The sequence below is a fragment of the Triturus cristatus genome, chromosome 4_2 (assembly GCF_964204655.1).
Source record: "Triturus cristatus chromosome 4_2, aTriCri1.1, whole genome shotgun sequence".
Classification (NCBI taxonomy): Eukaryota; Metazoa; Chordata; class Amphibia; order Caudata; family Salamandridae; genus Triturus; species Triturus cristatus.
This window is the reverse complement of record NC_140586.1, coordinates 386,949,537-386,964,555: the sequence shown is the minus strand read 5'-3', so window position 1 is coordinate 386,964,555 and position 15,019 is coordinate 386,949,537. Positions and strand designations below refer to the sequence as shown.

The 15,019-nt window shown below is 46.7% G+C and overlaps 1 protein-coding gene across 1 annotated transcript in view; it reads left to right on the top strand.

Annotated features, from left to right (window-relative positions):
- The first annotated feature begins 3,811 nt into the window (after positions 1-3,811).
- LOC146833929 (calcium-activated chloride channel regulator 1-like) overlaps positions 3,812-15,019 on the top strand; it is a 205,094-nt gene continuing 193,886 nt past the window's right edge. Inside the window, exon 1 of the mRNA XM_085601848.1 lies at positions 3,812-4,250. Coding sequence (XP_085457974.1) covers positions 4,089-4,250 — 162 coding nt within the window. The 5' untranslated portion in view covers positions 3,812-4,088. The remainder of the gene's footprint in view (positions 4,251-15,019) is intronic.

The window sequence follows — 15,019 nt, the reverse complement described above, 5'->3', positions numbered from 1 at the left end:
GCTACCCTGCTGAGCAACGGTTGAGCACACTTCATGGACGGGGCACAGGCTCGCAGAGCAGAAGATAGCCACGCCCGACAACAGATCTGGCAAGTATGCCAATAACTAAACGTAGGGGAGCAAGGAGTCGTTCTGAGAGGACACATGATCATCATCCCGAGGAGGCTGCAGCGGCGGATCCTTCAGCTGGCACATGTCGGACACCAAGGGATGGCAAAGACTAAGGCCAGGCTAAGGAACAAGGTCTGGTTCCCAGCGAACGATTCCATAGTGGAAGAAATGGTGAGGCAATGTCATGCCTGCACCATCACGGGGGAAATCCGGTGGGGGCGCCGGTGATCACCGAAGACCCCAGCGAAACTCCATGGACCAAGGTCAGACTCGATTTTGGAAGCTTCTCGGATGGGCGCACCATGTTGGTGATGGTCGACTCCTTCTCAAAGTTCCCTATCGTAGAGGTAGTGGCGTCAATGGCGTTCCCGCATGTTCAAAGAGTCCTTAACAAGACATTTGCACTCCTGGGTCTGCCAGAGGAAATTCAGACAGACAAAGGGCCGCCGTTCCAAGGCCAGGAGTTCCACGATTACCTGGAACGGCAATCCATCACAGAAAGATCACTTCTCTGTGGCCCCAAGCCAACGGAGAGGTGGAGCGTCTCTTGCAAACACTCAATCGGGCCTTGCGCATTGCCGTAGACCAAGTTGAAGATGCTGAAGCTGCCCTTGATCAGTTCCTTGATGCCTACCGGCAGACGCCACACAGCACGACCAAGCATGCTCTCTCACATTTGCTCTTCAGAAGGCCGCTGTGTGACAGCATCCTGACGGATCCCATGTGGAAACCCCCAGAACGGGACAATGACGCCGCCCAAGCGAGAAGGACAACGACTCACCTAAAGGTGAGTGAAGCCCGTCGGGCTCGAGAACCACAGCTGATGGTGGGGCACCTTGTTGTGGTCAAGGACAGACACCCTGGCTGGAAGTTCAGGACACCCTATGAGCCAGAAGACTGGACAGTGGTGGACATTCAAGGAAGAATGGTCACTGCCAAGCGAGGGCAGCACTTTGTCACAAGGAATGTGTCGAGTTTCATGAAGACATATGCTTATGATCCTGGCTGAGAACAGTCAGAATGTCCCGAGGATATCCCGAATCTTACCCCACCTGACTCGCCAGAGCTGCTGGGTTCTTCACTGAGGAGCTCGCCAGTGGAGAAAGAAGAGACTACCCCGGGGGCTAGCCGGCTCCGCCAGGACGCGGTGACCGGGTCACGTCCGAACACGCCATCGGACGCAGTGGTTAGTTCCAGCTCCCGGATCCAGAAGAATGGTATCCGGCTGAACCCTGCGCCAAGTCAAAGACTGAAAGACTTTGTGTGCACCTCTCCGTGAGTCTGGAGAAATATATGATTGGTCACTAAAAGAAAGGAGGGCTGTAGAGAGCCACCCGGGCTCTCACCTACAATGTAAAACATATATGCATCCATCCACCCATCGGGGCGGGCTCAACCCGAGGAGATAAATAAATGGCAGGAGACAGCTCGGGGTCTTCCCGCCAGTAACCCATGACATGTGTGGCGTACCTGATTTCCAGCGCTGCGGCCGCCCATATTCTTAGGACCCGCCACGCTACACTGCGGATTATGTAATTCAAAAGCTGAAATATTTAAAATATATTAGTTTACAATGTCATCTCTTTAGATCTTACACTTGGCTTCCAGAAAAAGCTGAGCGCTCTTAAAGCAACAGTGGCCCTACAACATTTCCTTTGCTGGAATGCCTGCCAAAGTGAAACAAAAAGAGGTATTGCATGTTTTTTTCTACAGTGCAGAGGTAAAGGGCTCACCTTAGTACAGAGAAATGTCCCAACAGAAACTCTGTTTTTGAAATAAATTAATTGAGGGTGTGGTATTTATCTCGTTATGTTTTCATGAAGGGATAGCTAGATGAAAGCGTGCCCCTACCATGCAAGGCTGCCTTTTCAGTGACTCAGTGAGTGCATGCTTCAACTGAAGCCTGTGTTATCAGTTTGTTTTGCACTTAAGTTCTCTGGAAGTAATGTTCAAAGGTCTTTCTCAAAGATAAACATTTTCACAGTAAGGAAGGAAACGTAGTGGGTGAGGAGCGAGCCACTGAAACAGTACCGCAACAAGTTTGATTACAGGCATTAAGTTTAAAGTACTACATCTGTAAGCCTTTTCCTATTACGACATGTTTTGGCACTTTTACTGTGCAATGGTTTTAAGTAACCATGCAAATAAAGATTTGCTTACTTACGTTTTGGCACTCACAAGCATTGTTTCAACCAATGAACCATCGCGAGGTTTGTAATTTCCATTATTTCTTTGGGAAAGTTTTGTGAAGATTTGTCAAACGGCGCCAAAGTAATATGCAAATAAAAAAAAAAAAATTCGTATTGAAAAGTGGTCCTAACTATAACTACCCATTCCTCTTGCCTTCCATGGGTATTAACTCAAAAGTATCTAGATACACTTAGATGTCTGCAGCAGGTCCATTCAACATTGCTGCTGAACTGCTAGTCTAGGGCAACAACCATTTTCTGCCCTTCTAGTCCAAGATTTCAGGGTGATTTCTCCTGTGTATGGATTACCAGTCTTCCCGCTTTGTTCACCCCCCCAGGGCCGGCTTTAGGGCGGTGCGACCGGTGCCACCGCACCGGGTGCTGGCTTCCTGGGGGCGCCGTGCTTGAAAGTTTATTATGCTTTTGAAGCACCTGCTGCAGCGTTTCTTTCCCCCAGCAATTACCATCCTCACAAAAATGTCACGATAACTCGTGTGATTAATTATCTTACTGGAGAGAGATCAGCATTTTGTATAGTTGAGGTTTTTGTTTTGTATAGTTGAGGTTTTGACTTTTAGGTGAAGTTAGTGCAGAGGGTTAATATGCCTGCTGCAAAGAACGTGTACCAAGTAGATTACAGAGTGCGCATGATGTAAACAGATCAGCAGGTTACTGATTTCAAAAGAGGCATCCTTTTGTTACTTGCAATTTATAACTTAAAGTCCTAATATAGAATAGTGGGCTATTAACTTTCATCCTAGAAATGCATACACACTGCAAAGTATACATTATGAGATCATTGATTAATGTTGCAAAAAGGATTAATTTGGCTAGAAATCGATTCTTATTATTAAAGAAAACTCTCAGCTATGCTGTTTCTTTTTCGACTCTGAGTTTGTGCTTCTCCACAATAAGCACTCTTAAACTATACTGCCTACCAGTATGGATGACATGTGACTCCTACTCTTTTAGTCCTTTGGCTTATGTAACATTACCTATACACTGATTAAACACGTATGATTGTCTCTGTGTAATGTGTGTGTGATGCAAAGTGCTCGGACACCCTACACCGGTATGAGTGGCGCTATATAACTAATTCAATGCATCTCAGAGAGTGTGGTTATGAACACTTGGTCACTGTTAAAGGGTGCTAGTGAGAGAATCCGTGGTGGAGGTGGTCATTGGGGGGGCGCCAACAAACATTGCCGCACAGGGCGCCACCAGCACTAAAGCCGGCCCTGCACCCCCCCCCCCCCTCCCCAACACACACGCTCATTAATTCCCATTTGCTTTATGTATTCCCTGTTTATTTTCTTCTTCCTTTGCAAAGATCAGAGCTGTACAGACATTTTATAATATATAAATGTATGATTACGAGCGAACTGCCGTCCCCTCGCACTCTGCTCTGGGAATTTCCCAAACTCGGGATATCCTCTCCATATTTTACTGTTCATTCATAATTCCTTAACAAACTGGAATTTCCCTGGCATCGCAATGTCAGAAATAAAAATAACATAAGCCACACGTGGTGAGATCGGCTGCCCCGACGGAAATTGTCTTCGTCTGAGAGTTGCATTGCTTTGTAACGGGACACCTAGAGGGCAAGGGGGGCACGTGCCTGCCGCAGAGGGAATGTAAGGGAGGGGGAGGATCGCTCGAGGACGTCACCGCCCGCAGAAACATGCTCCCGCTGGACGGAGAGCTGTCTTCACTCTCGCTGTGTGTACCCTCGAGTTCACGTGTTTCAGAAGTCCCCACCGACTCTGCAGTTCAGGGCACGAACTGGCCATGCTTTTTGTCAGAACTTTCTTTCTCGTCGCCTTGCTTCAGCTCCCGCCCCATGCCCTGCAGCAGTCAACAGTACAGCTGAAAGGCAACGGGTACGAGAATGTGGTGATTGCTATCAACCCAGACGTAGCTGAAAATGAAGATATCATCTCAAAAATTAAGGTAAGGCGAGCATGTTACTTCTTCCAACGACGTATCCCCACTGTGTACATTGTAACAGTTGACATACTTTATAGAAAGGCTCCGAACGCCATAATTATTTCCTGTATTTAGTCTGTATGCGGCCACGACCTACCACTGACATGGTAAAAGCCAGTACATATTATTTATTTTTAATGACTGGTACATTTTAATGTCAACATTGTTCTTATTCCTGACGTTAAAAGGTGACAAAACTCAGTGCCTATATTATATTCCTAAGCATTTTAGCTGTAGTTTTAATCAATTTCACAGACAACATGTGTATTCTAGCCCATTTCCATGATTGCAAGGAGCTGCTATTTTATGACGTCGAGGTTACCTAAATGACAAACGTCAGCATAATATCTTGACTTAAGGTTTTGTGGAGGGTGTTATGAAGAGTTGGGGGTAGGGACCAAGTTGCAGCTTCAACCAAATCTAGCTTTGCGATGAACATGCCTTTTATTCAGTTTTTCTTTAAAGCCCATGTGTATTACACAAAACTACAAGCCCCATGATACAAAGTGATGCTGTGTACAATTCCAGGAGTGGTTGAACATGCTGGACAAAACATCGAGCCACCCAGCTGTGTTCAGAATCACACTCACGCTTATTAGGTATACAAATGATGGGGGAGGCATGATTCTTAGGAAGGACAGATGGCTGCGAGGTTTAGAAATGTTTAGGCAACTCTACTTTTCATTTATCCAATAGTGTTACAAGATGCCGTGCCTGTGCAGGGAGCAGTGGTGTCTGTTAACAACTTGTCTAGCGATTTGAAAGCAGCATGTTTAAGAGCATTAAAAAGCGTGCCTTGCACTTTACATCAGGGGTCACACACCCTAGGTTTTTGTACAGAATGGCGCGCCCTGTCATTAGACCCCTGCACTATGAAATGTAGGAATGTGCCCTTTTTCTTACCCTTTTAATGCATTCTAGGATTGCTTTAGGGTCAAGACCGGGCTTGCTCTTGCATCGGAATTTGTTTCATTCGTTGATAAACCTGCCTGGAATTGTGCTTTTCTTTTTCGTTTGAAACTACCATTTTGACTCGAGCAAAACATTGTGTTTTGAGGAACACGAAGAGGCGGCAGTGTTGCCAATACACCCATCTCTTTGGCACGGGAGAAATGCGCTCACACCTGTATTTTCTGAACGTTTGCACTTCTCCGTAGAACAGAACAGGGTAGATTTACTGCGCACACTGCGGAATACAAGGGAGGCGAGAGATTTTTGTTTATTTGTGGAGGTGGGCGGGGCTTTAAAGGAATCTGGGATTTGTGCCAAGCACAGCCCGAGGCCCTTTAACTTTCTGCCGCCCCTCTCCCACACAAAAAAGCTTTTGAGGCTGCTGCCGATGTCCATTCCAGGCCAGGGTATAAAACCTCCCCAGGACTTTCCGTTTGCAATGCCCCCAACACTGGAACTGGAAACTGTGCTCTTTGCTGTGGTTTCCATTTAATTTCCTGCGAATATTGTGATATCGGCGCCTCACTGGGTGGCTGTGTGGAGGAAGCTGCTTTCATGTGGCTCGCACTGTATGAGCTCCCAGGTCTGGTGTAGGAAGGAGACACCCAGTCCTGCCAAGTACCAGCCATTACGCGTTAGACTAACGGATTTCAGTGTGGTGGTCCTCATGACCGCACTGAAGTGCAAAGTCACGCATTTATAGCAACTGCGCTGTCAAGCCAGAGCGCTGTTAGGCGCACTGTCAGAAAGTCAGGTTGCAGCGCACAGTCCATGCTGCTTGCGGCAGGCTCGGGAGTGGCTGGCTCAAGCAGACTGAGAGGCAACAATGTAACAAGATTCACTGCCCTGGTAGTGCATTTAGACTCACTGTGACATGCTATCCCACGATGGAGGGAGTCACTCTTGAAAATGGCCAATCGCTACTGCCGAAGAGACAGCCAGTAGTATCACAGGCTCACACATTAGCGGGCTGTCAGTTCAGCCAATCATACTCTAGGTCATCCCACCGACACTGTACTTTAGCCACATTTCAAATTGCCAAGAAAAGACACTGCTGCAAAATCTAGCTTTGAGTGTTATAAGGGAAATCACTTTTTTGCAAACTGTTCACATAACATTTCTCTTTCACACTCAAAAACTTTGACCTATGTCAACGTCCTCTTTAGTTATGTTTCTTTTTGCCTGCTAACATGGCCTTATCAGTATCACTCCAACAGGTTCCAACAGGTTCCAAAACCACACAGTACCCCTGGTACTAGTGTGTGATGCACTCTGCACTTAAACCCACTATTTGCAATGTGTATAGGGCAGTGCATCAGCATTGTTGTTGTTAACGCCTATCCTATTGGCTTGGCCTTTGACATTTTGTTGTTTAAGAGGCATGTAAAGCCATATCTCCTCAGCAGATACACTACATCCTTTAACTGACTGGCGGTTAACCATGTCTATCAGTCATTTCCCGTTTAAGCTACATACAGTGGTTCTATGAGCCATTTCCTTAATCTAAACTGATAATGCCAATAAGGTGTTAACAGATGAACTTGAGAAGTTTCTTTACAAATAGAGCCAATAAGCTTTCTGCAGCAAGAATCTGGAACTCACTGCCTCCGGAAACCAGACTGAATCCTTCAATGGCGTCTTTCAAGAAAGAAGTGAAAGCGCTACTAACGAATACGTTCTGAACTTGAAATGTATCCACTCCGCCCTTGGGCCTCTGTTATGATGCTTCCTCCTCACACTGGTTTTTCCTTCGTTTACTGACTTTCTCTTCCATACAGGCGTTGCTACGTCCCGTTTCGTTCCCGAATGTATTGTTGTTTTCAATACCCTTATTTATTATTGCTTTTATATGTTCTTGTATATTGTCTTTGCGGCGTTGCAATATATCGGTCCTCCTGTGTACTCTTGTATCTTCCATACGCTTGTTGTTATTCTGACCTACTTGTCTCCCTCTCTTTTGTCCCTGAACATTTGTAAAGCGCTCTGATACAGTCTTGGGTCATGTTTGTGCTATATAAAACTCTTTAAATAAATAATAAATAAATAAACATAAGACCATGCTTGACACAAAGTGCTGAAGAATGGCAGGTGGCGGTTACATCTATATGCAATGTAATGTGAAGTACTGTGTCCCATAAAGCCAGGGATCTTTCAATAATCTGAGTAAGAAGTCAGTAACCAGTAAGCAAGGCATAGCAATCCACTTTTTAGCTTGATTACATCTGAATTATGTTTTTTGATCATAAATGTGTTTCAAACGAAAGGTTGTTTGGTAGGCAGAGCATATTGGCAAGAGCTTTGTTTAAAATTGTCCCTAACAATGATAAGGAATTTGCCTGCGTTTATGGGCAGCGTTCAGGGCTCCCGGTCGGAAAAACACTTAATCGACCACTTTCTTTGCAAGTATGTAGGGGAAATCACGTTGCTCTTTGTGAACTGTTTAGGGGTCTCAAACCTATTACTTACGTTCAATGCAAATCATCCTGAGCTACTATTATTATTAGTGTTGTTAATAGTGACTACATCAGACAAGAATAAATTAGTGTTCTTTGACTTTGTCAATTTGAAGTTCCTCTACATGGATAATACATAACAGCCACAGCTTCAATGCCAAGGTAATATTACTAATAGTTTCCAATGTTGTATAATTCATCATTCAAATATTAGATTTAAGTATATTTTGGAAACTATGAGTTCTTAAAATACACCCATTTTCGTCTCAAAAACAAACTTTTCTATTTTGATATACATATATTAATTCAACCAAGCAAAAGCTTCTAATTTAGTAGGCTGGGCTGAATACAGGAGAGCTACTCAGAAGTAGCTGGAGAGCTACCAGAAGCCCAAGAGCTGCTGGCTGCAGAAGCCTGGTTTAGAGCGTTTTTTTATTTTACAGACTCACAGAGCACACCACCACTCTAAGGAGTTTGGACACTTTAAATAGAGTTTAATAGCATACGTTTCATTATGAGAACATGTTGTATGGTTATCTATGTTGATCCTGCTGTCATTGCTAGAACATTGGTAGCAGTGAGTCTTTTAAGATGGCCGCCGAGTAGGAGCCTCCCGAAGAGCTCCCGGTTTGGTGATTACCATTGGGTAGTTTATCCCCGTTAAAACTGCTCATACCTGGCCTCCAACTCCTCCTGCCCGAAGTACCCGAGGCTGATTTCGACATGCAACTCACCTGCTAGATCGACCGCCGCTGCTACACTGGTCCGTACCCTCGCTGTCAGAAATCCGGCATGGCCGGGCTGGTCCCTCTCTCCACGACCAATCTGCTGCAAGAGGTTGCACATCCACCGCTATGAGCCGCCGATGTAATCGTCTGCTGCTGGGCTCCCCTGATCTTGTGCATGATTGTTACCCGGAGCAAAGTCCTCTGATGCCGGCGCCGTTGTGTTGACTCTCCCGTTGTTTGCAGACGTGGCTGGCGGCGAGTCCCACCTGGCTGACGACGATCCTCGGCCTGAGGACCCACCTGGAGGCCCACACTCGGCCAACATGTCTTTCCCCCTCCGCTCCCAAGGGATCGATGTCCCGCTTTCAGACTAGCGGGGTGACGTTGTTTCAGCGACCATTTGGACTCCGCAGCCATTTTGTGGCTTCTCCTCCTTGCAGCCTTCGGAACTACACTGAGGCCGGCTGCCTGCGGTGACGATGATCCGAGGACCCACTTGGAGGCCCGCACTCGGCCGGCATGTCCTTCCCCCTCCGCTCTCCAAGGATCGGTGTCCCGCTTGAGACCAGCGGGGTGGCGTTGTCTTAGCAGCCATTTGGGCTCCGCAGCCATTTTGTTGCTTTTCCTCCTTGCAGCCTTTGCACCTATACTGAGGCTGGCTGCCTGCGGTGAGACCATCCGACCGGTGCCTGCCGGCCTGCCCTAAGCAACCTGAGGCCTTTCTCGGTGCAGCGCCCGGCCCGGTGAACCTGTCTGGAGACCTGCACTCGGCCGGCAAGTCCTTCCCCTCTGTTCCCGGAAGATTGACGTCTCGCTGTAAGACCAGCAGGGTGGCGCTGTCTTATCGGCCAGCTGGGTGCCGTCGCCTTTTTGGGGCTTCTCCTCCTTGCAGCGCCCTGACCTGCCCGGAGGCCGGTTGCCTACTATGGGCCTATTCCAACCCAGCTTGCCCTGAGTGTCCTGAGGCCCCTTCGCTGCAGCGCCCAAACTGCCTGGAGACCGGCTGCCCGATGTGGGCCTATCCTGATCTGGTGCCTACCGACCTGCCTTGTGCGATTCAAGGTCCCTGACGCCAGCTGAGGTCCCTCATTCATGATGCCTCATTCAGCCTCTCCCGGTTTCCTGCGCTGCCCGAGACTTGCCTGGAGTACAGAGGCTGGCATCGAATATGACCTTTCAGTACCCGGTGAGTCTCTACCCACTGCCCAACCATTCCCAAGTCAGCTGGTTTTTGCATCCTCCAGAGGGGCTCCCCGTGTTCGACCACTGTGTGCTTAGGCGTGGGCTCAAACCTCTGGTTCCATATGTGCCATAGCTGGAAACTGTGGCATGCAGGTACTCTACTAGACTTGTTGCTTTGCAAATTTGATGACCATCCTGACAATACCAGGGGAGCGGAGACTTCTTCATTGCTTGGGTAGTATAGATGGGTGCCTCTCTGGTGATTGAGGAGATGTACTCCGGAGTGATCCTCTGGTGCCTTGCTGCGCTACCCTGAGCGTGGCCTCGGCACTCCCTTTGGGCCGGTGGTTGCCAACTCTTATTGGTGTCCCGGCCTGTCCAGGCGTTCCCCTGGGCCTGATGCGCTGAGGTTGGCTCAGCCTCTTGGACTCCGCTGCAGCCCTTGAACTCGACAACGTTTCCACGAGGTGGGCACTCACCCTTTCTGCTTCTAAAGGACCAACTCCGATTCCATAGTTCCCCAACATCCTGTGAGGGTGAGAATCACCCTTCCTGCTGCTTAGTGACCCATTCTTGATCCTATACTGCCCCATCCTAGCCAGCATGGCAAGACCTGGCCTGACCGCTACTGGGGAAAACTATTATACTCTTTTGTATCCTCCCAACCTCTCCAAAACCCCTGCAAATTCTCTCAAACACTCCACCCTGAAATCTCACCCTGAGACCTTGATCTCTGATCATCAATACAGTGCTGACAAGGGCACAGTCACGAATGACCTCATTTTCTATTCCAGAAGAACATCCTCATGGCGCAAAACCATTGTGCATCTCCTCAATGTACACGGAACCAGGAACATACCATACAATACCAAGCTCACAATAGCGCCCTCCGCAATCTTTAGAGCTGACCTCACCATCACCCTTTACAAAAACGGCATCGTCCTGATCCAGGCTACAACCAGAAACCTCAATAAATTTGCGGACCATTTTACCCTCCTCAAAAACCAAGTGCACAACACCTGCAGGTTAACAAACACTCGCCCGATGACCCCCTGACTAGCATGCCCAGTCACCCACAAACCAACCCCCTAAGGGTTCACAACTCAGATCAACCTAACCCCTCTATCACCCCACCTGGGCTTACCAACATAATTGTTCCCAGACCTTTGGTCTCCTCCCAGCCAGCTCCTCCCTCTGACTTTGAGTCTGAAACTCTTTCATTTTCCTACGACACACGTTGACCTAGGCCTACGAACAGAATTGTTCCCAGACCTTTGGTCTCCTCCCCGCCAGCTCCACCCTCTGACTTTGAGTCTGAAACTCTTCCATTGGCCTACGACACAAGTTGACCCAGCCCCTCTACCCTACCACCAACGCATGTCAGTAGAACCGCTACCAAACCACTGTTCCCCTGCCTTCAAGCGCCTCCCTCCTATATGGATATCGAAACTCTGCACTACAGAGCGGCCAAATTAACGCAGAGCATCCATAACTCCATTCTGGATCTAAAGAACCTCCTTCACCTCACTGAACTCCCCTTCTCTAAGCTCAAGCCTCCGTTGAACCCCACCCTCCTCCCTATCACTGAGCCCCCCACTCACCCACTACCTCTAGGCTTGAGACACCTTTGCCCTCGCAAGCAACCATGCCATCTCTCGGAGGAGGAAATTCTAGCTCTCCTCCTCTTCTACAACTCTACCCTTGCCACCCGAGTCCGCCAGACCTTACTGAAGAGGAAACTGTAGCCATCCTCCTCTCCTACAACTATGCCCAGCAACCCCTAGTCCACTAGACGTGAATGTCGAACATGCCATTCGCACGGTCGCAATCAACCCCAACAGATCATCTACCCTCCGCAACAAAAGTGTGGTTAATAGCAACCTAGCGCCAGTACTCCTGTCTGCCCCATCACACGACACTCTCTCTGAACCCCCCTATGTCTGGCCTCCTAATTAACTGCCGCTCAGCAGTTAAGCATGCCAACGACATCGCAGATCTCATACGGAGCCAAAACATTGACTTAGCAATCCTGACTGAATCGTGGCTCAACGAATCCCCATCTCCATGCCTGGACCTCCTAGTCCCTCCCAACTACAACATTGCAAGTCTGGATAGGCAATCTAGCAAAAAAGGGGGCGGCATTGCCTGTATTTACTGCTCTAACCTTCTTGTCACGGAACTCCTAGCAGATATCACAGACTCCTGCGAATACCTCATGCTCTCCATATGCAGCAACACCACTCAACTGTGAATCTGCACATCTTTTACCACCCCCAGGCACGAATGACGTCTTTACTGACCCCCTTATGGAACTAATCACAGCCAAGGTTTCCCCCAACTCCAAAGACATTTTCCTTGGTGATTTCAACCTGCACTGGAACGACCCCAAGGATCCTCATGTCAACGCCATCAAAGATTTTCTCTCTGACCAATCCCTAACCCAAGTCTGCTCACTCCCTACACACTCGATACCTGTTTCGGGTCAAGTTCACGCTACATAAAACTCTGCAAAAAAATATAAAAAAATGTGAAACTTAGAGGAGGAACGTTATACTGATGTTCATAAAATGCTTGTGGTGCCATAGTGACCATAATGTTCATGCTGGGGGAACCAATCACCCATCTTCGATTATATAACAAGCCAGGCTCCCTTCCGCACCATGTCTGAACTAATTTCTTGAATTCAATGAGAGTAGCATTTATGGTGCCAACATTACTCATCCTGAGGAAGATCCCTTTTGGAAGTTATTTTTATAATGGGGTTGAAATAATTGTGTAGGAAAGTGCCCCTTTTTCCATGGTTGCCCCCACATTTTTGCCTAATGGTGATGTACTCTGACTGAGTGTGCCCTGGGTTCCTGCAAACCAGGTACCCAGGGCCTATGTTCTTACCCCAAACTGTATTGTTGATAAACCCAAATGGCAACTCTCTGGCCACATGTAAGCCCCATTGTACAAGGTGCCCTAGCTACCAAGGGCACTGTGACCTGGGAAGGCCATATTGTGCCACCCTTAGAGACCCTGTACCTTACACACACACAGGTATCAGAGCCCTTTACATAGCACCAGTTATGTTACATTAGGACACACATTAATTTTTGTTAGGCACAGGGAGATTAAGTGATTTGCCCAGAATCACAGGATGTTGTGTCATTGCCGATTCTCGAACCCAGCTCCCCAGATTCGAGGTCAACCGCCTTAGCCGTTAGGCCAACTCCTCTCCACATACTTCATGAACTTGTTTGGCAATGCACTTCTATAAGTTGAACATATTACAGAAAGATCTTTGAACAAAGGCACAATTGTCTCCTTGGAAACCTAAGAGGGCAGCTTTAATCCACAATTTGGGTAAAGAATCTAGATCTGTACTCAGAGCTAAAGTATGGTTGTGTATAGTTTGATCAGCACAATCCGATTCAGGTCACCATTGCCTCTTTCCATAAGGCTTGAATCAATAAATACCTTAAAATTCACAATGTAACAATGGAAAAAATGGTCACTTTTCAGATGCTGACACGTTGAATCCTTTGCTGTGCTTTGCTAATCGTGCTAGTATAATCTGTCTAAGGATGTGCATATCATTAAAACACTCCAACACTACTTTATTTGATTCATTACTCCCACCAATATCACTTTTCCAATAAACCTGGAAAGCTCCATATCATGGTTATTGCTTTCCCTCAATGAGCACAAAGTCAGAACGGCCTGTGCCTCTTGATAATCTCACTATCCTGACAGATGTGATATATAAAGGTACAAGATCAAAAGCCGGCATAATTGCCCAGGGATTCATTTTCCATCACTTAGCAATTTGTATGTGATTTCCCTCTGCTTATCCCCTTTTGTTCACCATAGGTCCTTCATGGATTAAGTCAATTGATCAAATTTAAGTCCTGAATCAATTATGTCAGTGGCTGTTCCGTCGGCTCCCACCGCAACTTGGGTGGTATCAAAGGGACCAGTAGCCAGCATCCTGAAGTGAACTTATGATCCCTGGTTGTATTTACCTCCCCTAGAGTTCTTTTTGGTACCTAAAGCTAAACATTTATGTCTCTGACTTCAATTATCAGCTACCATATATTGTTGATATGGCTACCACCACTCCCATATTTGCCACAAACTCGGGCAAATCAACCTTTTGTGCTAGAAGAAATGAGATATTGCTCGGGCCAATGTTACAATGTATAAGTTGCGCACCTTGGGTCAATCAGTGGGTATCAATATAAGTATTAGGAAACAATTTTGTTTTGGGCTGCTAATTACCAGTCTCCATTTTTCTGTGTTATTTCACTTTCACCTTTACATCCCTTCTTCAAAACTAATAAACTGTCAGGTGCTTTTTTCATTCCTTTCTTCATGTAACACAATCACATTTTGCCAACATTCAACATGTGTTTCCTAAAACGTAGCATACGCTCTTTCCAAGGCTGATAGGGCAGTGAACTTCTATAGACAGTCAACAGTGCCCATTAACAATGCACATTTTGGGTCCTTTTCCCATTTTCAGTGGTGATTAATTTTTCCACATCACAGTTATTTAATATATTCTGTACCAGTTAAATAGATTTGATGCCAATAAATGAAAATGTGTTCAGAGCAAAAGATGTCATGGTGCCGAGCAGTAAAGGGATCAGTATATTCACTGGAGGCACACAGGCGCTTCACGGATCCATTTGAATCTAGTGACTCGCAAAAGTATATTGGATCTCACATTGACTGACAACGCAGATTTAGCAAATGTAGCTATGTTAATTATACATTATATACTCATAAGCATACATTAAGGACCAAGCCATCTTCATGTGCATGTAGGCTGTTCACCTACATATTTTTAATTGGCTCCCAAAGTTGATTAGATTATGATTCATCCATTGCTTTTCATTAGCTCATCCCCGGCTTTTAGTGGTTACTTAAAGCTACATAATTTCTGATTAAAGTGTCAGAACAACAACCATCTGCTGTTTAGTAATGGACCTTGCCCTTACCTGTGCAGTCAGGGACTGCACTCCACCTCGAGTGGTCCTCAGACCGTCAGACAGGTGGTGAAGGAGATCAGGGGAATACAGCAACATGAATATACTTAAACATCTGTAGAGGAATCCTGGGCGGAACTTAGAAGAGGGCCATTAACGCTTCTCCCCGTGAGGGCAGTAAATCATCAGGTTGCCCCAAAATAGGTTGAATAAGGTGTCCCATGTTCAATCCCAAAAACGAACCCCAACTCCCTCTAGGCTGATGCAAACTGTATATAACCCTTAAGTGACATAAATGCTGTGTTCCTCTATGGAGTTGTACTTCTCCATAACATGGGACATGATTATGGGAAATTGAGATGATCTCATTTCGGATTGCCGCTATATCAACGAGGGAATTCTACTTAAAGGTGAATTCATTAGAACTGCTACATACTACTTACTTA